Source organism: Notothenia rossii (assembly GCF_949606895.1).
Source record: "Notothenia rossii genome assembly, chromosome: 8".
Taxonomy (NCBI): domain Eukaryota; kingdom Metazoa; phylum Chordata; class Actinopteri; order Perciformes; family Nototheniidae; genus Notothenia; species Notothenia rossii.
This window is the reverse complement of record NC_136906.1, coordinates 60,523,075-60,550,438: the sequence shown is the minus strand read 5'-3', so window position 1 is coordinate 60,550,438 and position 27,364 is coordinate 60,523,075. Positions and strand designations below refer to the sequence as shown.

Sequence of the window (27,364 nt, the reverse complement as noted above, 5' to 3'; positions counted from 1 at the left end):
TTCTCCCCCCATTTACAGTCTTTATGCCAGACTCAGCTAATGGGTTGTAGCTTGACAATACATAATAGAGTATAATTACATACACCAAAGCGGTGTTGACTTTCCCATCAAACATCCAGCAGGAAACCAAATAAATTAGCAAAAACCTCTGCAAAAAAAGGCATAAATTGTCATTATATTTCATTTAAAATGAACACCAGTCTAGATGTTATACAATGCAATGCTTGTTGGTAGAATACATTATATGGCTTTGGACCACATTTTTTGGTAAGAAAGTTATAAGAACAGTTTTATCCTCAAAATAGAACACCTTATCACATTCCTTAACAACATGTAGATTGCTGCTTAAAATTGAAAGAGAAGCCAATAATACAGTACATGCATCAGACAGGGTAAACAAGGAAAGTGGGTGTCACTTCTGTAAACACTTTAAGAGGCAAACTTATGAAACATGAGCAGCTGTCACTTAATTTAAACATTTAGTACAAACAGTAAATGGCAGACGTCATCCCTGAACGGTCATTCCTTTTTTCTGGAATGTACTGATTTGGTGAGTTATTTTTCCAACAAACAAGTATATCTATTACAGATTAAACCTGAAGTATTCGATTAAACATTTCTTCTTCTTTCTGTGCTCAATATTAATGTTTTTGTTGTGTTCTGCTGTACAACCTTTGGTATGTGATGTGAAATGCATGATTCTTTTATGAAAGGTGGATGTCGCTTTAGCTTCTTTCACATCTTTCTATTACTCAACAGTAAATAGGTATTTTTTTAGTGGGCTACATTGGTTTAGGGGTGCAAAGACATTTGCAAGCACATTGTTAATTCTTAACAATTGGTTAGTTGGCTCAACTTTCACAGCATGTAACATATTGTGCAAACACCCCGTCTCTTTCATTGTGACCGCATGTAAAAGAAGCCATTATTACCCTGCTCATTTTGTCATAACGGCACACACACAAGTACACAAGTTGTACCGGAAAAAATACAATACAAATACAAGTGTTTTCTAGTGATAACATTTGTGACATCATGAGACGACTTATTCTCCCACATAACCAGCACAAAGTCTTTCAACCCTAAAGTCTTTCACTCCACGAACTGCTGCAAAGTGGTCAGTACTTCTACTTTGCTCTTGTCACCAGCATGACTCATGCTAATGTTGTTGTCCTTGATGGTGTTGGAGGCATGGCAGGGGCTCCAGCCGAGGCACCACGAGCCCAGCTGCTTCACCTCCCTTCTGAAACTCTTGCTGAAGATGTAGTAGATCAAAGGATTGTACACAGTGGAGCTCTTTGCAAACATGCACGGGAGGAGACTGACTTCAGGTGGGATGCTGCTGCTGTCCCCCAGAATAGACCACATGCTGACGATGGCATAGGGTGTCCAGCATACTATAAAGCCAAAGCTGATGACCACACCAATCTGCAATAGAATCGAAGAACAGTCATTAAAATGTGAAAATATAAAAAACCTTCCTATGGTTTTTATAGATGTTTTGTCCCGCATTCCCATCCTGAATTCTGTCTGCTAGATGCCCTTTATACCATGTGTTGTAATATTTTTGTAAACATTTTCAACTGTATTGTCCTTGGTAATTATAAAATCAGAATGTAAATTAAATTCCACCAGTTATCCAATATTTGACATGTTTGTCAGTCTCGGGGCAACAATATACAGCTTGTACTAAGCAGCTGATCTTAGATTCAAGAATTTCATTAAACAAACAAAGTATTGCTAGCTATCCTTCGCAAAAGTGACTTGAAAAAAGTTTAAAAGTCCTCTATACCATTGTTTTCCAACTAGCGGTAGGCTACTTGAACCAAAGAATCTTTTTTCAAGATTGTAGAGTAGCTAAACGTAACTAAAAATAAATATCTTTACATATTGAGTTGGTTGTATAATGTGCTACAGATGAGTGTGTGAAAATGTACCCCATTTAACTCTAAACAATAGATACATTATTTAAATAACTAAAAGTTATATATGAACGGTTCAAATAGTAATCTAAATGGATGAAGTAATTGAAATAGCAAGCTAAAACTAATAAGCATGTCTCCAAATATACGGCTAAGATCAGATTTTGATTAGGTTTTGTTTTTGAAAGACGGAGTCGCTACACCAAAATGTAAGTGTACTTGTGAATTTTAAATATGCATACAGTATGAATCATTAAATAACCTGCCACTGCTAACATAACTAAGATATTCAAACAGATATTGAAGCCCCCAAGGACAAACAGGAATCGGAATTACAATGACAGGTGTCATTGGTGAGAGTCACTTACCACCAACAGCCTTCGATGGAGCTTGATATTTTTGGGGACTCGGTTGATTTTGGAAATGGAATTTTTGTAGGTGAAAAAGAGCTTGAAGGCTATGCCAAAGTAACAGCAGAGTATGATGATGGAAGGCAGGACGAGGTTGAAGGTAAATAAACTGACGACGAAGGTGAAACCCTCATTTTTCATTTGTCCCCAGGCCAGAGAGCAGGACAGGCCGAAGGGCTCTGGGCCGTAACGCCCCCAGCCTAGGACGGGCAACAGAGCCCAGATCAGACCATACAACCAGACCCAGAGACACAGAACCTTCACCTTTCTCCAGCCGATTTTCTCATCTGCAGAGAAAAAAAAAGGTGTGCTGTTTTTATTTGTTGGTCTGGTTGTTTACCCACGGTTCATTGTAGACAGATGGTCCTTTATTAAAGCACTATGTGTATTTGCTACATCTTATTCAAAAAGGAGGGGCTGTATTCCTGCCATGATTCCTGCATTTTTGCACAAAGAGAGCTCAGAAAAAAGGTTAAAAACATTATAATGGCTAAACTGACTGACTATGGACAACTTTTGCTATTAAGACATGTGGGAAATGATGATATAAGCGGCCTCAACTTCAAGGCAGTTTGCAACAAACAGCGTCTTGTATTTTAACCTCTTAGTTGAACTGTTAAGCATATTTGTATAAGAACAAAGTCATGTTTCAGTTCATGTGTATGACATCATCAGAATGTGCCTGAAACGTGGTGATGCTAAAAAGCATGTGCAGATGTAATAAACGGTCTGTACTCCAGGCCAAACTCAGTGTGATGTGGTCGTGTGTTTTTTCTGCAAGCATACTTTGGTTGACTGCAAACGTGGAGACTTCTGCTGAATATAATGTCTCACGCAACATGGACACAAACCAACAACCCACAATTCTAAAATAATCATAGACTTAGACAAGACAATAGTTAATTGTCTTAATAAGGTTAAGGCAATTAAGTCTCATATTTGTGACCATATGACACAGAGAACATATAAGTACATATCTGCATTTAAATTCAGAAACGGATAAACAAAAACATGGCGATGACATCCGTTTCTGTATTGCTCTGTTAAGCGGATTACAATATGACATTAGAGAGTCAAATACAAAACTACGTCCTTTCAAAGTTCTCTGTATCAAATATAAAAAATAAATAATAATTCTGATCTATTGTATTCTCTGATTGATCTCCTGCATGGATTGGTAATCTGGCAAAGATATGATTTTTTGCAACAGATTACTTATTAAAGTAGATCAGCTTGATTTACGAACAACTCTAAGCCTGCAGCGAAATGGACCTGTTTTTATATGAAGACAGAATGTTTTATTTTATATTTACAGATATGAACAAATGTATGTAGATGTATTCTGTATATATTTGTGTTGTACATATATTCGGAAATCTTTGCCAGCCGTTCTTGTCTTGGCTGTTTGTCCCTGTATTACTTGGTGTGGAAACTACAAACTAATATCAGATTCTGTTTTATTAAAAAGCTTTTAGTATGTGTTCTACAATGTGGCTCTTTTTTCTATTGAATAGGACTATTCCACTTGACTACACCCACCTGGTACCTCTTGGGAGTCTAAACCTTTTCACAGTTATTACTACATCTCTTGCGCTGTCAAACCAGTCTGTTTATCTCAGGATCACAGCCGCCATCGTGGTTGTCGGCTTAGAAAAAGGTGTGCTGTCAATACAGTGTGTTCTGATACATTTTCAAGTGTCTGGGAACAAAGCTAACGAGAGAACCTGACTAGATAGAAACTCAGTCAAGCACAGACACAGACGGTTACCATACTTCTCTGACAGGATGCTCCAACAATTTTCAAAATGTTATAAAAAATTTTTTTCCTATATAAAATAAAACCTTGGAGATTGACTGAAAATCCTTTAAAGGTAGTGCTAGAATCCCTCGCCGTGCAAAGAGTCACGTCTTGAATTAGAATGCCCTTGTCTCCTGGATATAAAATAAGGTCTACAGGGGTCAGGTATTTCCTAGCAGTATTTCCAACCATGAATTACTCACTGGGTGACAGATTGAGGGACACAATGAAGCGCACTATTGCCATGAAGGTCAGGTTCATTATGCTGGCGACACCGAAGAAAAACCCTGCCAGAGCGTAGTATAAACACAAAGCGTCTCCCCCGAGCCAGTGGTGGTTCCACGCTGCCGCCACAGAGAGAGGGTACATGGCAACAGCTGCTCCCAGGTCTGTCACGGCCAGATTCACACTCAGCAGCTCTGGTGGTTTCATCCTTGATGACCTCTTGACTGCCATGATGAGGACCAGCAGGTTTCCCACAATTGAGAGAACAGCTGAGAAAGAGAGGGGAGAACAAGAAGGATACAAAGTAGATTGAGTGAACAGTGATAGTCTATTCAATTCATATAATGCATCCTTTACATGTAATCTTGTTTTCTTTGCTTTTAGGGTATTATAATCTTGTTTTGCTGTCCCAATGGGCAACTCTAAAAAGTCACTTTAGCAGACGCAAAATATCACAATGCTTTTTTTTCAGTTAAAAATCTGAAACACTGTTACATGCTTAGATAGAATGGATTTGAGAGGGTTTCTATTTTTAACCAGCACATAATATCATGATTTGACCCTCAAGAGATAGACAGCGTAAATGCAAGAAGAAAGAAGGTGACACATCTTGTTTAGGACAATTAAGGAGTGAGCCCACCCGTTTATTATCCATATCCGATATATACCTTAGGAATAGTTGCATAAAACATTCGCTTAGTATTAGCGAAAGTGCTTTTTTGGAAAGAGTTAGATGGGAATATTGAGGATGACAAAGCGACAGCCATCTGTAGTTGAGCTAAACTTAGCGTGAAAACTCAAAGCAGGGGAACACAGCTCAACTGAGTCAATTCAGGGCAAGAAAATCCACCTGTCGCACCTCATTAGCTCACTTGCTAATGTGTATTTTTTTGTTTTGTTTAAAAGATAAGTTGTGGTTGTAGGTTATGTGGTGGAATATTTATTGGCAGGTAGCAGTAACTTCAAGGAGCACGAAACAACCAAAGACTTCAGAAAGTCAATACGTCTATCTGAGAAATAGTCCTGACCCTTAAAACCCTTAAAACTACAACTTGGTCTGATATTTAGCGGCCTTTAGAGGTGCCGGTATGCATTTTTTAGGTTAGTTGTTTCCTGATGTCAAGTCTTGCTGCTACAGTATGCTAGTATTCTCTTGGCTATAGCTTCAAATAGCTGAAGTGAAATCGGAACTTAGATAAGTAAGCAACTTCACTTAAAATTACACTGACATTTGTACAAAAAAATATGGCTAAAATAAAAAAATCCATTCAACATTTCTATTTTAAGCGGGGTTTAATAAGCACTATTTCCACTATGGTAAAACTTCCATGGGGTGTGGGGTCGCAAAAGTTCAGACTCTGGGGTTGGAGTTTAAAGGTGACCTATCATGCAAAATGAGTAGCGCTACGGCTATTGGGCCAACTCCACCAATCAGGAGGAGACAGCCACGGATATTGCTGTTTGAAAGCGCTGGAGACGCTGTAGTACATATGCCAGGCCTGTAGATGGTGCTGTTCTCACAGAATCAGCCCATGAAAAGACAGTGTTAAATTGAGCGAAATGAGGAATGGCTAAAATGCATGATCTGTTTGGTATTTTGAAAAATAAAAAGTATAAATAGGCCTTATATAGGTATGGTCCTAGACTATATTATTCAAATATAGCATGATAGGTCCACTTTAAATAAAGCACAGATTATAGCTTTAAAAAATGGCATTAGAAGAGAGTGATCATGATTTTTTTATGGAATGAATCAAGTCATCATGACCCTAACCCATTTTTATCAAAAAGGTCAAATTAATCTATTGAGCTGGATTCGATGAAGGTTTCGGGCTCTTATTAAATGAACACATTGCTACATCTCCCATTCAATATGATGGCAATCTCTTGCCGTGACCCTCCAAGGTGATACTATCAGCAGCGAAGGAAGCATATTATGATGGAAGAAAACCAGAATAAGGGGACGGGACTCAAAGTAAGGCTTCTGCAGAAAACCTTTTATAAATGTAAGCAGAGGATTTTACCTTTATTGGGTTAGAATGTAAAACAGGCTCAATGTGATGCTTGGAAAGGGAAATTGGCAAATGTCTAATCACAGTAAGAGCCCTTCACCCTGTTAAACCACCCAGGAAAGTTACGGTTGCAGATTAGTAAAATGCCAGGGACGTCTTGTAATCCTCTGAAATCCATATATCACAACACACGCAGGACAAATGCAATTTATACAGTGAGACGGGAAGTGCAGACAATCCCTTGTCTAGTTGAGACGAGCCCCTGTCTCAAAAAGGGTAGATAGTGTCAAGGGAATTAAATGCTGTTGGACTGTTCTTTATCATTTAAGGTATCCTCGGGGCACATTGCCATCCGTAATGTATTCAGAATCACTCCTTTTAGAGCAAGTGCTCACTCTCTGCTGCCTAGCTTGGAGGTGAGCAAGGTCAGCTATTGGTTTCGAGGAGTGATGAATAATTTTTCAACATCCTGCACCCTACTGCTCCGTCTTGTTCTCTAATCTTGCACTCATGCTGAAACGACCTTGTTAACTCTCCCAGTTGAAAGTGTACCATGGGATATTCTTCTGCAGGTTGTAGGTTCTGGTTCTGGAGGTTGTAGGCTAACTGTCATTGTGTTGTGTAATAGAAGCTTCGAATGAAGAACCAAGCGAATCTTGTCCAAACTGAACGCGTTTACTTTATATTCATTTAACAGTTTCCAACAAGAACAGTGGAGGACGGAGAAAATGCACTCGACATACTCATATTCATTTCTACTTCAAAATAAAATCATTTCCTTTTCTACCTTCAACATTTTACCCTTAACTTCTGTCAAGAAGCAAATAAATGTTTTTACTGCCTAAAATAAAAGTTACTACACATTGCAACTAAACCTTTAATATCATTAGCATCACTGAAGCTTAATTGAAAAATCTAATCATATCAGCATATTACATTACATTACATGTCATTTGTTAGACGCTTTTATCCAAAGCGACTAACATACAGTACATTCAGTACTGTGTAGACAATCCCCACAGGAGCAATTTGGGGTGAAGTGTCTTGCCCAGGGACACAACGACATGCTGACTGCAGTGGGACTCGAACTTGGTACCCCCTGATTCGAAGTCAGTCAATTTCTCCTTACATTGATAACCTCGGCTTCGCCCTCACATCTTCCTTTAGTGGGAATACTTAAGCACAAATCTCAGTGACCCAATCAACTTCCAGCTCGCTGATAATCCCTTTCATGGAAGTGCTACCTGGCCAATTGCTCGAAACCACTTACAAAAACACAAAATAATCAATGGTGACACCTCACTGCTTAAGGTTTACAAGGAAAGTGTCTTTCACAGTTCACTTGGGAGAAGAGGGATACAGAATTTGAACATCCTCCATTACAAGCAGCGATAGAGATGAAGAATGTTTTGAAATTCCAAATCTGTGACGCTTCCTTTAAAATGTTGCATTAACCACCGATCCTCAGTTAAGGCTATGCATGTTTACTTCCTACCACATTGTTTTAGGTTTGCAGAACATTTGAACAAACATTAAGCATTTGTGGCAGCGGGAGGCAAGCCACCCACAGAATCAGAAAGCAGAAGTAATTTAATGAATATATTATCCAACCTTAAGCATAATCATGAATGTTTACAGAGGGCAGAGAGTGTACAATAATGGGAGATTTTTAGGAATGGGCATCTGCTTGCAGGAATACTATTTTTATATATTTTTTAAAGATCGAAGAGTCAGTGTAAGATGCAGGCTTCATTCTAATCCTTAGGGCTCAATAATGAACTAATGGTACAACATTTACTGAAAAGGGATTACATGTGAGTGAAGGGAGCTGTGGGGGAGGGTAAAGAGTGAATACAAAGAAGAAAAAGGAATACACCTGGGAACCTGCCGTGAGCCAAAAGCAACAACATCTTTCTTTGACATTCAAAATGAATCAATACCAATCAATATGTTTTAAAACAACTGTTATATGACCAAAAATAAGTATCTTGTTGCAAACACTTTGTTGACAGATTCATTTTGCAGCTTTGCTTTGTTACTGAACACTCCAGCCATGTATAATCGCTACATTAGGAGGGCAATGTGCGTCCATGTGACCTAGTTACCCCAAGATAAGAGTGAACGTGTATGTAACTTAATGACAAAATAGACGTGATGCATTATTCAAACACATTGCCAAAAGATCCCTATAACCCCCATCTCCTTCAGTGTCATGGCCCGAAATTAGCACGAGTGGGCTATAGTCAAACATATTTATTAATGTATTTAGTCATTAATTATGTATGTATGTATCTATTGACTCTGAGTAGCCGCCAGCCATGTCTTAACAATAATCAAATGTCCACCCTAAGGCAGGCCAACCCTGTCTTCTTCCCATAATGAAAGTGCATTCTCAATTATGATCCAGGGAGGAAACCTTTTGCTCCCAGATTATGGTCTGCGTTTTAAGTATGTCAAACAAAACAAAACAACTTGGTAAGGTTCAGTGAAAAGATCAAGGGTTTGTTTAATTAAATTGACTATGTTTGTAACATTAATCTAGTTACGAACATACGTTTATTTTTAGTTCCTCACAGGATTCAATCAGTGGCCCCCTGGGTTAAAGGCCTGTGTTTGTTTGGAAAATCCATCATCTCCAACTTCCTCTACACACTAACTTTTGTATTTTTAAAATGCTGTTTCATTGAATAGGACTACATTTTCGAAAATACAGATGGGCAGTTAGCGATTTTTCACACTGGGCCTCATTATTTTGCTTTACAAAGTCAGGGATGTAAACACTGTAAAATATTTAACCTGAGGGACTGTATGAAAATGATGAGAGTAGAAAAGGCTCAGAAAAGGGTAGGGGGTATTGTTATTTTTCCTTCGGCCAAAGCGGGTTAGTCCAAATTGTGTGTGTAGCAGGGAGGCGTCTTGTATTTGTTTCTCATTCAATATATCTGTTAGAATAATGTATATTTTATTCCAGCTTAACAAATATTGTTTTTTAATAAGAACAAAAAGGTGCTCTTTGCTTCATGAAGAGGACAACAGTTCTACATGTTGATTATATTGGCATTTCAAGTTCCATTTAGAAACTAAGGTGGTACAAGCTGACTATTTTTAGACTGATAGCATTTTGACATGCTGTAGGGTTGGCGCACTTCAGTAAAGTGTAGTCAAGTGGAGAATTCCAAGAAAACATTAATATAACAAGTGACAGTTATTTGTGTACAGTCCCTGTTTTTAGATTTCAAAGCAAGTGTTGAAGATAATTGGTATGTACACTGGCTGCTACATTCAGTGCCTGTGATGTGACTATTAGTTTCATCATAGTTCCTGACTTCTATGCAATTTGTGCGAAGCATCTGAGAAGAGGCTTTCCACTTCCTAATGACCCAAAGAGGATCAGTCGTGGCATGCTGACATACCGCTCCAATTCCATGCTAATGAGAGACATAGGTGTTAGAAATTCATCCTGTGTTGGTAGCACGGTGTTGTAAGGCAACAGAATATGTAATTTATGTACTAGAAATAACACACATCTGTCCATATTTGAATGCCTGACTCACCTTTGGAGGTGGTTAATTAACGATGGGTGTTGTATATTTTTTAGTGACTGGTTTCATATGATCATTTCAACTTGTAAGTGCTATTATAAGCGCTCTATAAAAAAAAAGTATTGTTGTTATTATAACCTCATCTTACCCTTACCCCCACCTGCCACACCAAGAATGCTTGAAGAGAACTCATCACATACACTTCCGTATAAATAGGAAGTAGGCCCTACAATCCACTCCCACACAACAGCTTTTCTTCAGCTATTCGCGGAGCCAGTGGGGCCCGAACCTTAGAGGGCTGCGCTTATACTCATAGAAACTGGGTTACAGTACTTAACCCCAGTTTTATACCGTATAAGGCTTCACCCTTTAAGGCTATCGCTATTGGGTTAAGGGCGAAGCAGGATGTAGTCTACCAGAAGCAGAAGCACAAAAGAAAACACACCTACTCAGTTAATAACCCATGTCCATTTCGCCCTGCGTAATGGAGCATCACATTCCCAGGGAATATAGCCTTAAAAAATGAATATTCTCCATACGGGAAAGAAGGTAGGCTAAATAGGCTACCTGTCGTTATAAAAAGTAAAGACCAAAGTCCCACTTGTTAAAACGATCAAATAGGGGGAAAAGGGCAGCTCTCTAAGTGCCGACAGGCAGGAGAGAGGGCACGCAGTTGAGTCCCTGACATTACTCACTACTGAGTGTGTCAGAGAGGAATGGGAAACATCCCTCAAATACAAACGAATAAAAGAACAGGGGGAAGACCAAGATGCAGCAGTGCAAATGTCCTTTACTGTCATTCCTCCGTGCAACGCCGTAGAGGAGGAAAATCCTCTGGTGCTGTGCGCTTTAATGTTCTCCGGGGGATCCACCCCAGAAGAGACATACGCCTGTGACACAGCCTCACACAGCCAGTGTGACAGGCGTTGTGCAGACAGAGGCTGCCCTATTGAGCGCTCTCTGTAATGCACCAACAGACGAGCTGCGTAAAGCAGCCGTGCGTGCAATATAGCATGACAGCGTGCGCACGGGACGGAGGAGATGAGATGTGGCTTCTTCCTCTGATGTGTGAGGAGGAGGAAAGAAGCCATCCAAAGTTATCACTCTTGATCTAAAAGAGCTTGTGATAACCTTTGGCATAAAAAAACGGGTTAGGGCGCAAAACAGCTGAGCTACCATCTCCTTGGATCTCGAGACATGACGGAGCCACAGAGAGAGCAGACCAATCACTCACCCTTTTAGCTGATGTCAGAGCCAAGAGCAGAGCTACTTTGGCTTACAAAAACTTCAGGGGAACCTGATCTAAAGGTTCAAATGGAGCTTTACTCAGTGCGCGTAACACTAAAGCCTGTGCTCCTCGTAGAAAACGTTTTGTCAGAGGGTGACTAAACACCGTGCTGATCCCAAAACCTACGTGGCAAGATGAAATGGCAGCAGCATATGTTTTGACCGTGCTATAAGCCAATTCCTGTCCAGCTGGAGGAACGACAGCACGAGGCAGGGGGCCCGTAACGGGGTCCAGGCTTTTCCCTACATACCAAACGGAACATTGTCCATTTGGCTGTGTAGGATGTGTGTTCAGCAGCTGCGCTGATCGCTACTTTATTGTCTGTTCAAATCAACACGTGTTGATTGTACAGCAACAGGGTGAAGTGCTGGCTTACTTTCCATACGGAGAGTAATTCCCGCACGTTTATATGGAGAGACATGTGACCCGGCCACTGTCCCCCCACTGCCTGCGACATGCACGTTCCTCAGCCTGCGAGAGATGCGTCTGCGAACACTGCGGTGTGTGACGTCATTCTGCTCAGGGGCACCCCCACTGGCGTGGAGATTTTTCCAGTAGGTTAAATCCAAACCCACGGAAGGAGGAATGTACACCATGCGTCTCCTCTGACGCACGGGGCCGATACGTAGGCGAATAAACAACCTCTGGAAGTCTCCTCACTGTGAAGGAGACCCAGGGGGATCACCACGTGACCAGCTGATATCATGCCTAACAGCTGCATCACGGAGAGGGCTGTCACCGCCCCGCGGGGCATGACGCGCCGGAGGAGAGCTGTCCGAGCTGCCTAAAAACCAATAGGTTTTAAAGACAGCCGGTTTATGCAGCGAGCCATGCTGCCTATAACCCACAGGTGTAGGGGCAGCCGGCTTAACCGCTTGCTGCTTATTATTATCCATCTGTCCATCGAACACACGCGTCGCCACTCTGAGTAACACTCTGAGAGCGCACGACATGCTCTGGATGTGCTGTGGTTGTTATGGTGACGAGCCACGTCAGAGCCCTCGCCGCCGTTGCCCGTGAAGCAACCCAAGAGGGGCCCGGTCCGAAAAGGCTGCGAGGGGGCCTCCACACACTGCATCTCACACCGGCTCTCATCCTGTCTCTGTTTAGGAGAAGGCTCGTAAACTGGACATTGAGGCGCATTTCACGCTCAAACCCGCTGAGGAATGAGCGGAGGTGTGTGCAGTGCTATTTACACAGTGCGTAATAACAGCCCTGGGCTCATTACAACCGTGTGTAGTATAGGCACATCTGGGACAGAGGAAAAACCGTGGGTCTGGACCGACAGCCCAGGAAAGGCACAGTTCATTGAGGGGCTCTCGGGCAGACGGCCCGGGGGCAAGGCAGAGTCCATGGTAGGGGTCTCGGGCGGACGGCCCGGGGGCAAGGCAGAGTCCATGGAGGGGGTCTCGGGCGGACGGCCCGGGGGCAAGGCAGAGTCCATGGAGGGGGTCTCGGGCGGAAGGACCGGGGGCAAGGAAGAGTCCATGGAGGGGGTCCCGGGCGGAAGGCCCGGGGGCAAGGCAGAGTTCACAAAGGGGCGTAGGCCACAGCGGGCAAACTCAGGGGCCCGGGCATGAGGGCGAAGGCAGCGGCTGGAAGAGTCAGGGGGCCGGGCCCCCGAGGGCAAGGGCCGCGATCAGGAAAGTCAGGGGGCCGGGCTCGAGGGGTAAGACCACGGCACTCAGGGGGCCAGGCTCGAGGACGAAGACCGCGGCCGGGAAAGTCAGGGGGCCGGGCTCGAGGGCGAAGACCGCGGCACTCAGGGGGCCGGGCCCGAGGGCGAAAACCGCGGCTGGGGAACTCAGGGGGCCAGGCACAAGGACGGGCAGGAGCTGGTGGAACCCCTGGCGGGTCAGACATAGACGAGACCCTGGACGGAACCTGGGCTGGTGTCAGTGGGACCCACGAAAGAGCAAGGGCTGGTGTCAGTGGGACCCGAAACAGGACAGGACACGGTGTTGGCAGGAAACCCGGCAGAGCAGATGTCGTCGGGACCCCCAACAGGACAGGATATGGTGTTGGCAGGACCCCTGGCAGAAGAGCAGTCGACGGGACCTCCAACGGGACAGGACACGGAGCTGGCAGGACCCCCGGCAAAAGAGTAGTCTGCGGGGCCTCCAACGGCACAGGACATAGGGTTGGCAGGACCCCCGGCAGAAGAGTAGTCGGCGGGGCCTCCAACGGCACAGGACATAGGGTTGGCAGGACCCCCGGCAGAAGAGTAGTCGGCGGGACCCCCAACGAGACAGGACATAGGGTTGGCAGGACCCCCGGCAGAAGACTAGTCGGCGGGACCCCCAACGGAACGTCCAACGGCACTTGAGTAGGGACTTGAGTAGGGACTAGAGAAGTGACTTGAGATGGAACTCGAGAGGGAACTCGAGAGGGAACTCGAGAGGTGACTTGAGAGGGGACTCGAGAGGTGACTTGAAAGGAAACTCGAGAGGGAACTTGAGAGGGGACTCGAGAGGCGACTTGAGAGGGGACTCGAGAGGGAACTCGAGAGGGGACTTGAGAGGGAACTCGAGAGGTGACTCAAGAGGGGACTTGAGAGGGGACTCGAGAGGGGACTCGAAAGGAGACTTGAGACGGTCGGTACGCCAACAGGACACGGGGAGCTGGAGTCGGCCGGAACGCAGACGGGACACGGGGAGCTGGAGTGGGCCAGACCACTGACATGACTCAGGGGGCTGGCGTCAGCCCGGGAGCCAGTAATGGAGCCGAACCTGGAGCCAGAAACATGGCAGCAGGGGCCGAAACCGGGGCCGGAACCATGGCTGCTGGGGCCGGAACTGGGGCCGGAACCATGGCTGCTGGGACCAGGACTGAGGCTGGAACCATGGCTGCTGGGGCCAAAAATGGGGCCGGAACCATGGCTGCTGGGGCACGGGCTGGAATCCGGGCCCTGCGTGTCCTAGAGGCCCTTTGGAGACTCCGTGGACCTCTACCAGGATAGTAGTCGGATCCCAGGAAAGGGTTAGAGGCTTGAGAAAAGTTTCCAGGACTACTGGTAAAAAGTTGTAGCCACTCAGGCAACAAAGTCCTGAGCCAGGGCTTGCGAGCAACCTCCTGGCGTGCCTCCTTCAAAGCAGCCACTCTACCCCGTATAGATGAGGCGTCATACCACGTATAAAAAATGTACTCCAGAAAGTACCCAAGACGTATCATCCTGTATCGCCTGTATCATCAAAAAAGCTGAATCTGCTGAGTCCAAAGCTGGTCGGTTCATTCTGTTACGGTCACTGTTTAGATCGCGGAAAGAGATAAGACCCAAAATGCAGACTACAAAAAGATAAAGATCTATAAACAAAAGCAAGCTTTATTCTTAAAAAAGCCGATCAACAAAAAACATGGCGAGGATAATCCATAGGTCACACGAGGAAGATAACATACCCAAAAAACGATCGTGACCAACATGAAGGGAGAAAGGGAAAACAAACAATGAACCGACACCGAACACAGGAGGAGACAAGACTAAATACAGTGAGGGGTAATCAGGAGACGAGAAACAGCCGGGCAGGGAAGGAGAAATACAAGGGCAACAGGTGAACACAATCAGACAATCAGACACACCAGGGAAACTAACGACAGGGAGGAAAAACACAGGGAGAAGGATCAGACAAGAAACAAGGAGGAAAACATGACAGAGAGAACAGAACAATATGTTTGTCTTTTTTGTTTTCCTGCGATGATGGTTCTTCAGGACTGCTTCTTAAGCTCAAATCACACTCTCGCAGACTTTTCCGGTGTTTCTAAAGTAGATGACAATGTGTGTGTGTCGCTTAAGAGGAAAAGATGCCTGTTTTTGTTGTTGTTATTACTGTCAGGAAATGTACAACCTAACCCTGGTCCGCCCAGTAGTAGTAGTCAGATCGCTACTCCTGCTGATTTTAAAGCTAGGTCTGGGTTGGGTTTCATCCACTTGAATGTGCGCAGTCTGCAGTGGCGGCTGGTGGAAATTATTTTAGGTGGGGCTATTGTAATGGTGAATAAACCACACGGGGAACATTTTGAGAAATTACCCCTTAAAATAAATTGGCTACACCATTTCATCGTTGCTGTTGTATGATGGGTGTTTAGCTACGGTATTTAGCGTCTACAGCACCTCCGCTTTTAGGGTTGACGTAGACCCAAACGTCGCACGGAGGCCCCCCGGTGTTGTTGCGGGAGCTGCTGCACTAGCTAACGCTCCACTAGCTAGCGCTACATTAGCAAAACAAACGCTTATTTCTTTTGCAAATGGTGCGGCGGGCTTCAAACACATTCCCCTCCACTGGTTTCAACCAAGCACTAAATTTGATGTTTTCCAACCAAATACGGTTGAACTGACACTTCCCCATATTAATTTGTAAGTAGATTCCAAGATATATGAGTTTCTGACTGCCGCAAGCTGAAGCTTGGTTGCTAGGTTACTAGCTGGGTGTTCTCCAATAAGGGGCCGGGGAAACAAAGTTAGTGATTACTGGTTCCATGTTGATTTAATTCAATACAAATTGTTGGGGGGAACTGAAAGGCTATTACCGTACTGGTTACTTTGCAGTCCGGACATTTTCCCCAAAACACATTTAGACGCTATCGCAACACAGAAGTACCTTTCAAATCCGATCATTTTTAAGACCTTCTAAATCATATTTAAGACCTTTCTTATTTTTTTGGTCATATTTAAGACCTTTTTAAGGCCTTACATTCAGATTATCAAATGTAAGACTTTTTAAGACCCCGCGGGAACCCTGAGGAGACTAAATACGAACATTATATGCAGACACAGACTAGGGGTTTCACCAACTAATCGACTAGTCGACTAGTCAACTACCTTTACCACTAGTCGGCGCTGTAGGCCCTAGTCGACTAGTCGTGGAAAAAATGGAGGTAAACGAGGTGCTGCAAAATGCTACAAAACACGTCCGACATTCTTATGTATGGCAGTACTTCAACGAAGATGTAACCAACTCCACAGTGAAGTGTCAGTTGTGTACAGCTGTACTGAAGTACAATACAAATGCATCTGCTATGCGCAACCATCTGAAGATGAAACACCCGCTGCCGACAGCTAGCACTAGCAGTAATGCTAGCACCAGTGAGCAACGGACCGGCGCCAGCACTGAACAGAGGCAAACGAACAGCAAGAAAACACGGGTCAACAGTGATGCGGATGATGAGCTACGGGATTACTGCCAACGGACACCGCATATCCCCACAATGGATAATCCACTGGAGTGGTGGGCAGAAAACGTGCACCGCTTCCCCCGCTTTCGAGGAGCTACCTGGCTATTCCAGCCACAAGCACCCCGAGTTAGAGGGTTTTTCCCCTGGCAGGCAACACTGTCACCCGAAAGCGGTCAAGCCTCCTTCCCTCACATGTCGATGCGTTGGTGTTCAAACCAAAAATATGGAAAGGTGGACGTTATCGTGGAGGACAGCGAATAAAGTATTGCGCAATGCGCTGTTGCGCACTGGATTTACGTGGCATTTATGTAAACAAGAGTTTTTTGCTGTCGATTTTGGTGAGTCCAGTGTTTGTTATTTACTCAGCCATGTAACACAAATTAAAATGCAGTGTTTAATGTTACTGTATGAGTTCCAAAAGAAAATACAGTTGTAAACCTCTCTTTGTGTGTCTCTATTATGACGTAACGACTAGTCGACTACTATTTTGAAAAACTAGTCGACTAGTAAATATTGGTAGTTGTGAAACCCCTAACACAGACGTGGTTCAGAAACACAGAAATATTAGAAAACAGACCATTAAGGCAAAACATCTAGTTTGATGGATGCTGTCAAAACTCAACTACAATAATGTGTGTGTGTGTGTGTGTGTGTGTGTGTGTGTGTGTGTGTGTGTGTGTGTGTGTGTGTGTGTGTGTGTGTGTGTGTGTGTGTGTGTGTGTGTGTGTGTGTGTGTGTGTGTGTGTGTGTGTGTGTGTGTGTTATTTAGCACGGGCACATAGTATCTGTCCCCGGCTGTTTGAAGAGCAAGCATGGGAAACAAAAGACAGTGTTTACCTCTTTGCATCCAGCTAGTCACACACACAGTTACAATCACACCCCCTGTAATTGACATAATTAATAGATAGTTTAGCTTCTCACCATCATTTGCTGTGGCCCACTGATGTTAACGATCGTAACTGAAAGGCTGCCTGTCAAACGTAAACATTCAGCCAAGTGACTCACAAACTCTCGCGAGAGTTTTACACAAGACGGATCCTTTCTAGCCATAACCCTGCACCGGGCGCTGACATTGGCGCCCGGTGATCATCAGATTTGACGACGCTGATTGGCTGAAATTATGTTTCGGAGCCATATCTTACAGATAGCAACAGTCAGCTGCTAGTGGCTGCTGCTGCACTGGTTGAGGGCTCCTCTCTTAGCGCCCAGACGAGAGAGGGTAATGATACACGGGCAAGGCCAGGCAGGAAACATGTGACTTATCAGTAACTTTGGACATCGTAACACCATTTTAAACGAGATTTGATTGTAGATTATACATTTTACTGATACCAATTATATAATATTTACCTTGTTCATTAAAAATTAAAATTAAAAAAATATATTTAAAAAAATATATATATTTTTTAATTTTAATTGTTTTAATTTTAATTTGTAATGTGGGAAGAGGTGGGGCGGCGCCCCTAGCGCCCCTAAGGGCCCGCCGCCACTGGCAGTCTGTTAGGTAAACTAGATTTTGTCCGCATTTGGGCGAGCTCGACTGACGCTGACGTCATTGTTTTATCAGAAACATAGCTAAATAAATCTATTTTGGCCTTTGACATTTCCTTAAATGGTTATAATGTGTATCGTTCCGACCGGCCTAATAAAGGTGGTGGCGTTGCCATTTATGTTAAGAATAAGTTCAGTGTAACTACATTAGTTTCCAAATCTATAAGTAAGCAATTCGAATTTTTAGCCTTAAATATAGAAGTGGCAAAGGGGCAACAGGTCATGGTGGTGGGCTGTTACAGACCCCCCTCAGCTGGCAAGGACTCCTTGTCTTCGCTAGCAAATCTTTTATCGCAACTAGACTACAAGGAAATAGTGCTACTTGGAGATTTTAACTTGGACTGGTTAACTGCAGTGTCAGAGGATTTTAAAAACCTTTGTATCTCTTTGAATGTTACTCAGATTGTTGACAGTACTACTTGCCCTAACATTAAGTCCCGTAATAAATCCTCCCTAATTGATCTCATTTTAACTAATGCTCCCTATAAATACTTATCTGTGGGAGTATTTGCGAATGATCTGAGTGATCACTGTGTTGTTGCCACAATTAGGAACACTAAGGTTCAAAAGGTTAAACCTCGTATTATTATTAAGAGAGACATAAAACATTTTGTGGAGCAGGGTTTTGTTCATGATCTGTTTGGGTTTGATTGGGGAAAAATCGATCTGTGTGCTGATGTAGAAACTGCATGTTCTTATTTTTATCTTGGTTTTATGGAGATCATTGATAGACATGCACCCCTGTGTAAATTTAGAGTAAAGGGACGAGACAATCCTTGGTTTTCTGCTGAACTGTCCAGTCTCCTTCATGAGAGAAACGAGGCCTGGGCAAAGGCTAGGCAATCAGGCTCAGAGGTACAAATGGATGCGTTTTAGGCAGCTAAGGAATAGCTTCACTTCAAATGTCAAAAGTGCAAAGTCGAAGTACTATTTGTCAGTTACCACAGAAAACCTAAATAATCCTAGGAAATTTTGGAAAGCCATAAAATCGATATCCACCGGTGAGATCCGTAATGAGCTACCTCCGTGCCTTACCACAGCATCTGGCTCTGTATCGGACAGTGCCACTATGCTAAATTGCTTTAATAAGCATTTTGTGTCCTGTGGCTCTCTGTTTGATTCTGTTTCTAACTCTGCTTCTGTGAACACCCCAATCCGTGACTCTGAACAATGTGGTCTGGAAAACCCTTTCAGTTTTACTCCTTTTACTGTCGATGTTGTTCATGAGGCCTTATCTAAGCTAGATCCTAAGAAACCAGCTGGCCCGGACAACGTAGAACCTTTATTTTTAAAGACAGCTGCAGATTTGATTGCTCTTCCTCTTACTACTCTCTTTAACCTCTCCCTCAGCACAAATGCAATTCCAAAAGTATGGAAGTCAGCTTATGTCTTGCCTTTGCTAAAAGGAGGGGAGGCAACTATTTTAAATAACTATAGGCCAATCTCAAAATTGTCAGTTCTGGCGAAGGTGCTCGAACGCCTAGTGAGTGAACAGGTAAAGGAGTTTTTATGTAAAAATGATATCCTGTCTAAACATCAGTCAGGCTTCAGAAAGCAACACCATCACTGCGACAATGAAAGTGGTGAATGACATTACGACTATTTTAGATAATAAGCAGAGTTGTGCAGCTCTATTTATTGACCTTTCCAAAGCGTTTGACACCGTTGATCCTCGCATTTTGAAGCAGAGGCTTCTCAGTATTGGCATATCCAGCCATGCAGTGGGGTGGTTTGTGAACTACCTCTCTGAAAGGCCCTAATGTGTTCATTTTGATGGGCTGTCTTCTGAGTGGTTAAACATTGCTAATGGTGTTCCTCAAGGTTCTGTTTTAGGTCCACTTTTATTCTCTCTATATATAAACAGTTAGGTGAACATGTGGATGAAGCTACTTTACATTTTTATGCGGATGTTACCGTGATGTACTGTGCAGGTCCCTCCATTAAGGAGGCTGGTGTTAAATTACAGGCTGTTTTTAACATTATTCAGACTCAGCTTGCTGAGCTTAAGCTTCTTTTAAATGTTGATAAAACCAAGGTAATGCTCTTTTCTAAAGCTAAAAAGACTACAGACACTGCTTTGGATATTGTTACTATGCAAGGACAAGTACTCAAAGTGGTTACCTTTTATAAATACCTGGTATCTGGCTTGATGATTGTCTTACTTTTAAACTTCAGGTCATTAATCTGCTTAAAAAGCTGAGGGTTAGACTAGGTTTCTTTTTCAGAAACAAGTCCTGTTTCTCGCTTGAGGCCAGGAAAAGGCTGGTTACTGTGACCTTTTTACCTGTGCTGGACTATGGTGATTTGATCTATATGAATGCACCTGCCCATTGCCTCGAAAAGTTAGATGCCGCCTATCACAGTGCCCTGAGATTTTTTACTAACTATAAAGCACTTACTCATCACTGTACCCTGTATGCCAGGGCAGGTCTGCCTTCACTAACTGTACGGAGGCTCAGTCATTGGTACATGTTCATCTATAAAGCCATGTTGGGTAAACTACCTTTTTATATCTGCTCTCTGATCTCTCAACGAATTGAAAGTACTTATTGCCTGAGATCTCATGATGTTGTTTGATTAAATGTGCCAGGTGCTAGGACTGTCTTAGGGAAGAAAGCTTTTAGTTGTGCAGCTCCACTAAATTGGAACAGTCTGCAAACATGTTTAAAACTGAGCACTTTGGTTCCCCTGCATCATTTTAAAACTCGGCTGGGTGACATGCTGTTTGATACTCATGGTACCTGTCACTGTAAATAGAGTTTGTAAACTGTACCCTGTACATTATGTTGTATGTCATCCTTATTGTTGTTCTGTTGTTTTTATGTTACATGTGTAACTAATGTCCTGCAGGTCACCCTTGAAAAAGAGATCTTTTGATCTCAAGGGGCTTTCACCTGGTTAAATAAAGGCTACAAACAAACAAACAAACAAACAAACAAACAAACAAACAGCAAAATTACCCCACAACTAGACACAACAAAACTCAAACCCTGACAAATAATTCTATACAAAAAGATTTCCTTTAATGAGAAATGTGATAATCATACTAGAAAGACAGTTATTTGCAAAGCGCTAAGTGTGACATAACCAATGTGATGCATGCCTCTGTGAATCGTAACCACCGCATAATGTCATTTACACAGCAATAAAACCCAGCAGGATATATGAATTCTTACAACATAATTCCATGTTATTTAAATGATAAAATGTGTTCAACTTTGAAATGGCAAGTTCACTGTCATATTACAATTATTTATATCATATTGTTATAATACAGGGCAATGAGAGGAGCTGAACTGCAGATGTGAATGTCAACGCTCAACCAGGAGGACTAAACCATCTCCTTCTGTGCATTACAGGGAACAAATCACTTCACAGTGCAGAGGATTTTATTGCAGTGCCCCATTCACTGCAGGGTCAGCCTTCTGTTTGCTTTTTGGCCAAGACACTGCACTGTGTGTTTGTCCAAAGCGATTATCATCCATCTTTCATCACACTCTGTAAATCTGTTTATATTCCTCTGGTTTTACAGTAGATTTACTGACTTATCATAAAGACACACAAGGCTGGCTTTGCTTTTGGATATATAAAAATGGAAATGAATTTAAAATAGGAACATATCCTTCAGGAATACATGTATGTTAAAATATCTCACAACGTGCTTAAACCCCCTGCTGTGAATGGGCTGCCACTGAAATAATTGCTCACCAATTTGTCTTCTTTATAGTCAAGGTAAATGGCTTTAATGTACCTTTCAATTTCACTAATTAACTCATGGCACTATATATAGATCCTGCCCGACACCATTTGAAAGGTTATGTATCCTTTGAGGTCAAGGACTGCCCTATTACACAACGGACTCTTTTTGTCACTTTGAAGGACATTGCACGACTTACAGGTTTTATCTGGAGTATACTCTAACCTTAATCATCATCACCATATGTCTAACCAAAATACTTAATTCAAGAGTAGGGTTTATAATTGAACGGGTTTGTTGGGGAACGGGTTTGTTGGGGAACCTGTTGTGTGCACAGCACGATGAAAAGAGAGCATACATTAATTAGATGTAAGCAACACAGTGGCTCTTATGTCACTTTTAAAACACTTGACATATAACTTGTGTCTAAGTGTCGTATATACATTTTAGATGAGTGAGAAAAAACAAAAATAGGAGAACCAGCCTTCAGAGTCAAATGTGCGTAAAATGGATTGCGGAAAAGTGAATTTAGTGCTTTGCTATTCTGTTTTTTAAGTCTCCAAATCCTGTGGAAGAAATTAATCCACTATAAAAGTATTTTTATCTCACACTTAACTGAGCCATAGCAGGGATGCAGAGCCATTGAGAGCTGTATAATCGTATTAAATCATTCATTCAAGCTTAAGTAGGGCTTTTAATTACCTATAACCATCAGATAGCATCCTGTGAAGATGTCCAGCGCCGGTGAGAGCGTTGAGCTGTAGATATCCATTGCTTCTACAAAATAATAGAAGTAAAACAGAGAATAAATGATCCGAATTCGGGATGGAGAAAAGTCAAAACGTGCCGCTGTCGATGCGTTCCGGTGTTAGATCCATCTATCCTTAAGTATGGAGCAGAGACGCAAGAGTTGGTCTCGGGGCACAATGTCGCGCCCTGGTGTTCCCGGCTCCAACTGAAGTTTGTGGCATGCAAAATGTGCTAGAGACATAAGCTACCATCAAGCGCCTCAATGCACAGATGCTACATCTAGGGCGGCATCGACAGGCAATAAATGGTCACCCACATATTTTTGTGGTTTCCTCTGTGTTCATGATTAAAGCACAGCCGTGAGACAAGTATGATACGTGTTGTCAGGTTAAAATGAAAAGTTATGGCAAGACAGATATCTAAGCTACATTTCTTCACCTGTTTTCACTATTGAAAGTTCAAACCCTTTAGACAATTTTTCCCTGTTTTCTATGATATTAAATTATTGCTGATTGGACAATTTTAAAGGGATACTTGTTTTTGCTCTATACATACATAACTTGACAATATAACTTGCTGATTCAAGCTAAATCCTTGATGTACTTTGTTTTTAAAGTGATTGGAGAAATTAAATCTCACTTGAAAGAAAACACTAATGTTTTTAGTCCTGTGAAAATGGGGCAGCCTCTTGTGGCCGAAATGCATGTTACAACAACAAACGTATTAAAAAAAAGGGATAACCGGCGGGGCCCTTTCTCATTTCTCTAACTCCCCTCCTCGACTCCTATCCTCGAGACTTAGTCCCGCCCACAGGAGATGCGAGCGGGGGAACTGAGAAGAGAGGAGGGGAAGCAGCAGGTGGTAAGAGAAATGAGAACTCCTCTCCTCTGAGCGGTCATTTTAAAGAGACGTCCATTAGTGATGACAGGAGGCACAGCAGCACTCTGTCTGATGGGCAGATTTGTTCATGACGACTTATATATTTACTTTTAATTCATTCACAGTGCGGTATAATGAGACAATAACAGGCTACAGATGCGGACACACACACACATTTAACAGATGTAAATATGCAGTGGGGTTTATTTAATTGTTTCTTGTATAATCACACAAATTCTGTGTTTTATATTATTTTATTCTGTGTTCTTCATTTTATTGATTTTTAAATACCTAGCAAGGTCGGAGATCAGTGGGCGGAACCTCTGAAGTGTGGTCGCTGTAGTCAGGAGTGTATTGTTGTGAGGACTTTTCCCCCATATATATTGTGTCCCTCACGTTTCCTCTGCCCTTTTGTAAACGTTCCACGTGAGAGGAGTGACTGTGGGAAACTGATGTAAAACTGATTGTTTTATCTATTGTCAGAAAATAAACAGATCGTCTCAACTTTACGCTGGCTCGGGTCTCGTCTATTCACACAACGCAGAGACGCTTAACCACACCGGTTACACTTGGTGCCGTTTGACCCGATGCATCGCCGATCGGCGCTCGTCTGATCAGCCGGGAGAGAGCCGCGGACTTCCATCTTTTCCCTCCCTCCTCCCCGGTTATGGCTAGAAAGGATCCGTCTAGTGTAAATATGACGTCACGTTCTCGTTGTAACTCTCGTTGGAGCGGCTCGGAAAAACATCTACAGCAGTGACATGATGCAACATACACATTCATGCAGCAGGATAATAGTAAAACACTGAAAGGGAACATTTTATTGCACCAGGAGCTATCTTGGGACTTTTACTGTGACAAGGTTGACTTGCCTGTGAATAAAAAATAAACCGCAGTGTTGGTGATCTACAGCGTTGTCATTCTTCTTTGAACAGCAAGACCACTAACACCCTATTTCAACAATCACACTCCTTGTCATTGACATAATTAATAGATAGTTTAGCTTCTCACGATCATTTGCTGTGGCCCACTGATGTTAACCATCCTAACTGAAAGGCTGCCTGCCAAACGTAAACATTCAGCCACGTGACTTGCAAACTCTCGCGAGAGTTTTACACTAGACGGATCCTTTCTAGCCATAACCCTCCTCCCCGCTCTGTGGACTCCATGGACCCTTTGAACAGCGCTCGTGCCCGAGCGCGGGAGGTGTGTCTAGAGAACCGCAGTGACGCGTCCAAAAACCCGGAAGTAAGTTAGCATTTTTAGCACTTCCGGTTCCTTCGTCAAAAAGCAATGCATTTTTTCCATAGGGTTTTGGAAAATAGCCCGAAATAAGGTCTGTGGTTGACACAAATTTAAGAGATAAATCACGTTTTGTTCTACGACATGAAATACATCAGCAGTGACCCCACTGGTGATTTTTGAAGAGTTTACGTGTCTGAAAAACGATGGTTGTTACCGAGTGGCTGAATAGGACTACAGAAATTGTCGAGGCTGTTGTACGTCATTACGCCTAACACGTAAACACTCCCGCTAAGTTTGTTTTCCCCTGTGTTCTGCTTGAAAGCAAGTACATGCCTATCTTTAGTATCTCAGGGTGTCCGCGGGGTCTTAACAAGTATTAAAAGTTGATAAATCAATTTAGCGAAAATTAAGGCTATTCAAAAGTATTACAAAGTATTAAACGGCATTTTTCAAGGTATTAAGAAGGTCCACAGCAACGACAACATGAAACACCCTTTAATTTACTGAAACGACATGTCGGGAAACCCCCCAAGGCGGCCCCATGCATAGCGCACCGTAAAATGCTGCTTATTATTTTAAGTTTCGTTGCCTTGCTCCACTCTGTGGGGGGGGGGGGGGGGGGGGGGGGAACTAAACGACTACGGTAACAGGTCCCAAGGTGGGTAGACCGGCATACGCAACGCTCTGGGGGTCCTGACGGCTCCGTGCGTAAGCCCTAGTATATGATCATTTTCTGATAACGATGAAATAGCCCGCCTCCCTCTCCCCGCGTCTCCTGCTGCTGCTGGGCTGTCAGAAGAGGGGGAGGAAAAGAGAGGCAGGCACCGTTTATTAAATATTATTATACAGAGAACAGAGTCGTTATCAATTTGTTTTAAAGCTCAATAAATAACAAAGAAGACCTCTGACCGGCACTTTTCTAACTTTGTACGGAAGATTTAAACTTTAAAGGACATGTTGACCGGTGGAACATCTTTTTTATGGAAACTCTGCCGCACGGTCCCCTCGTTCCTTGGAAGAGGCGGTGAGGTGGGTGTTTTTGATCTGCTGTGGACTACCGGAGAAATATACAGCAGGAGAACACGCCGTCCACTGTGGAGAATAAACAGAAGGGCAACCATGGCAACCATGCTCCGGGGTCTTCTTCGCTGCTTTTTGTGTATTTCGGGCGGCAGCAGCGCCACTTACAGGCCTGGCATATGTACTATATCGTTTCCAGCATTTCCAGCGGTCTAGTTTGAACGGACACGTTAATGAATCGAATGCGTGTGAACGGAAGCCTTTTTTGCGCTTGTGTATGCGTTTTACCGTATGCGTGTTACCGTATGCGTCTACGTGTCTAAGCCAAACTATATCCGGTAGCACAGAGATCTTCTATTTTAGGGTAAAGTCAACACATATCGACCCTAAATATAGTCTATATTAAGAACGAGAAAATTCATAACATATATATCCTTTTTTTTTAGCCCCGGAAAGCCCCAGCCCGATTGAACCCCTGGGTATTTGAGAGGGAGCTCCTATATGGCATTACCCCGCTGAAGCTCACCAAAGTTTAACATATTTCATAGTTCAAAGTTTTTTCAATTGTTTTGTTTATTGGTCAAATATTGGTTTCTAATGGTTTCTGAGGAGTTTTACTGGAATGAAAGAGCACAGAGTCTACAGAAGCAAAAAAGCAGCATACTGCATTAAACCTGACCTTCACAGAGAGGTTGAAGTTCATGTGGAAAGGAGGCTTCAGTAGTCTGTCTGCACTCTATTTAGTTTTGCTGTCTTACAATCAATATAGTAAATGTGAGGTAAAGTGTGTTGCCAATGTAACCGGTTAGAACTCAAAGTTGCGATGAGGTCTTAAAATGTATGGAAAGGGTCTTAAAAAAGGTCTTAAAAGGTATTAAATTTGACTTCAGGATTCCTGCATATACCCTGTATCTGTATATCTATATCTGACCATTAGAATCTGTATTTTTGAAATTGTCGTTTTTAACACCGTTGTTTTACAAATTATAGAATAATTAATCACCAGTGTTTTCCAATTTGACTCGGCAGTTCGTTTCGTTAGCTAACGTTAGCTAAAGCTAGCGCTACTAGTTAGCTACGCAATGGTTTGTTGCTTTGCTCCGGGTTGCAACCACAGGTCTTCGCATGAAACGTGCTTGTTCTATCGTTTCCCGGCCAATGTTTTCCAAAGGAGAGTCTGGATTCGTGCCATGAGGTAAGCTGACGTTACATTTTTGTCCATGTCACGGTGAAATGTAAATGATGGGTAGTGACTGTATCGCCGTTTTAGAGATGACGCTGCTGAAAAGACCGCAACATATGTAAAGATAATGAATAAATCCTATTAAAACCTGTGTGGCTTATATGATAAGTCTAATGAGTACAAGCAGCATAACGTTTCACCATGTAACTAAATATTGTAGTCAGGGAAATCAGTTTGACATATTGAACTAATAACAAATCACCTCTGGCTGGCAGAGAACTCTCTGCTCCATCGCATCTCTTGGACGTAAAATCACATGTACATGTTACATTTATATTCAATGTAATATCCCATCCCTCACATACTTTTGTATACAGTATATAATAACTTATATTTTGTTTTTCTTGTTATGCTGCTGAAACACAAACATTTCCCAAATTGCGATCAATACAGTAATATATTATCTTAATTAATTAAGAAATATAACTATTATAATTAGTGTAGCAACTGACACCTATTTTCAATATGGATTAATCTACCATTTATTTCTTTAGTTCAATTTTGATCTATAAAAATGTCAAAATAGTGAAAATGTTCACAAGACTTATCAAAGTGGAAGGTTATATCTTTAGATGTTTTGTTTTAGCCTATGTACTGTATGTCTTAATGCTCT

General features: G+C 42.7%; 1 protein-coding gene across 2 annotated transcripts; it reads right to left on the bottom strand.

The window, feature by feature from the left end:
- Nucleotides 1-984: 984 nt before the first annotated feature.
- On the bottom strand, nt 985-26,980 carry opn8b (opsin 8, group member b). 2 transcript variants are annotated; one of them, XM_079643123.1, is made up of 5 exons: nt 26,954-26,980; nt 22,317-22,391; nt 4,334-4,624; nt 2,291-2,619; nt 985-1,428 (listed from the first exon to the last, which is right to left on the bottom strand). In XM_079643123.1, the coding sequence occupies exons 2-5, from the start codon at nt 22,384-22,386 to the stop codon at nt 1,093-1,095; spliced, it is 1,026 nt and encodes a 341-aa protein (XP_079499249.1). In that variant the 5' UTR covers nt 22,387-22,391; nt 26,954-26,980; the 3' UTR covers nt 985-1,092. The 2 variants fall into 2 exon arrangements, with proteins under 2 accessions (XP_079499249.1, XP_079499248.1); XM_079643122.1 differs by lacking the exon at nt 26,954-26,980 and adding an exon at nt 23,535-23,878.
- Between the last annotated feature and the right edge of the window lie 384 nt (nt 26,981-27,364).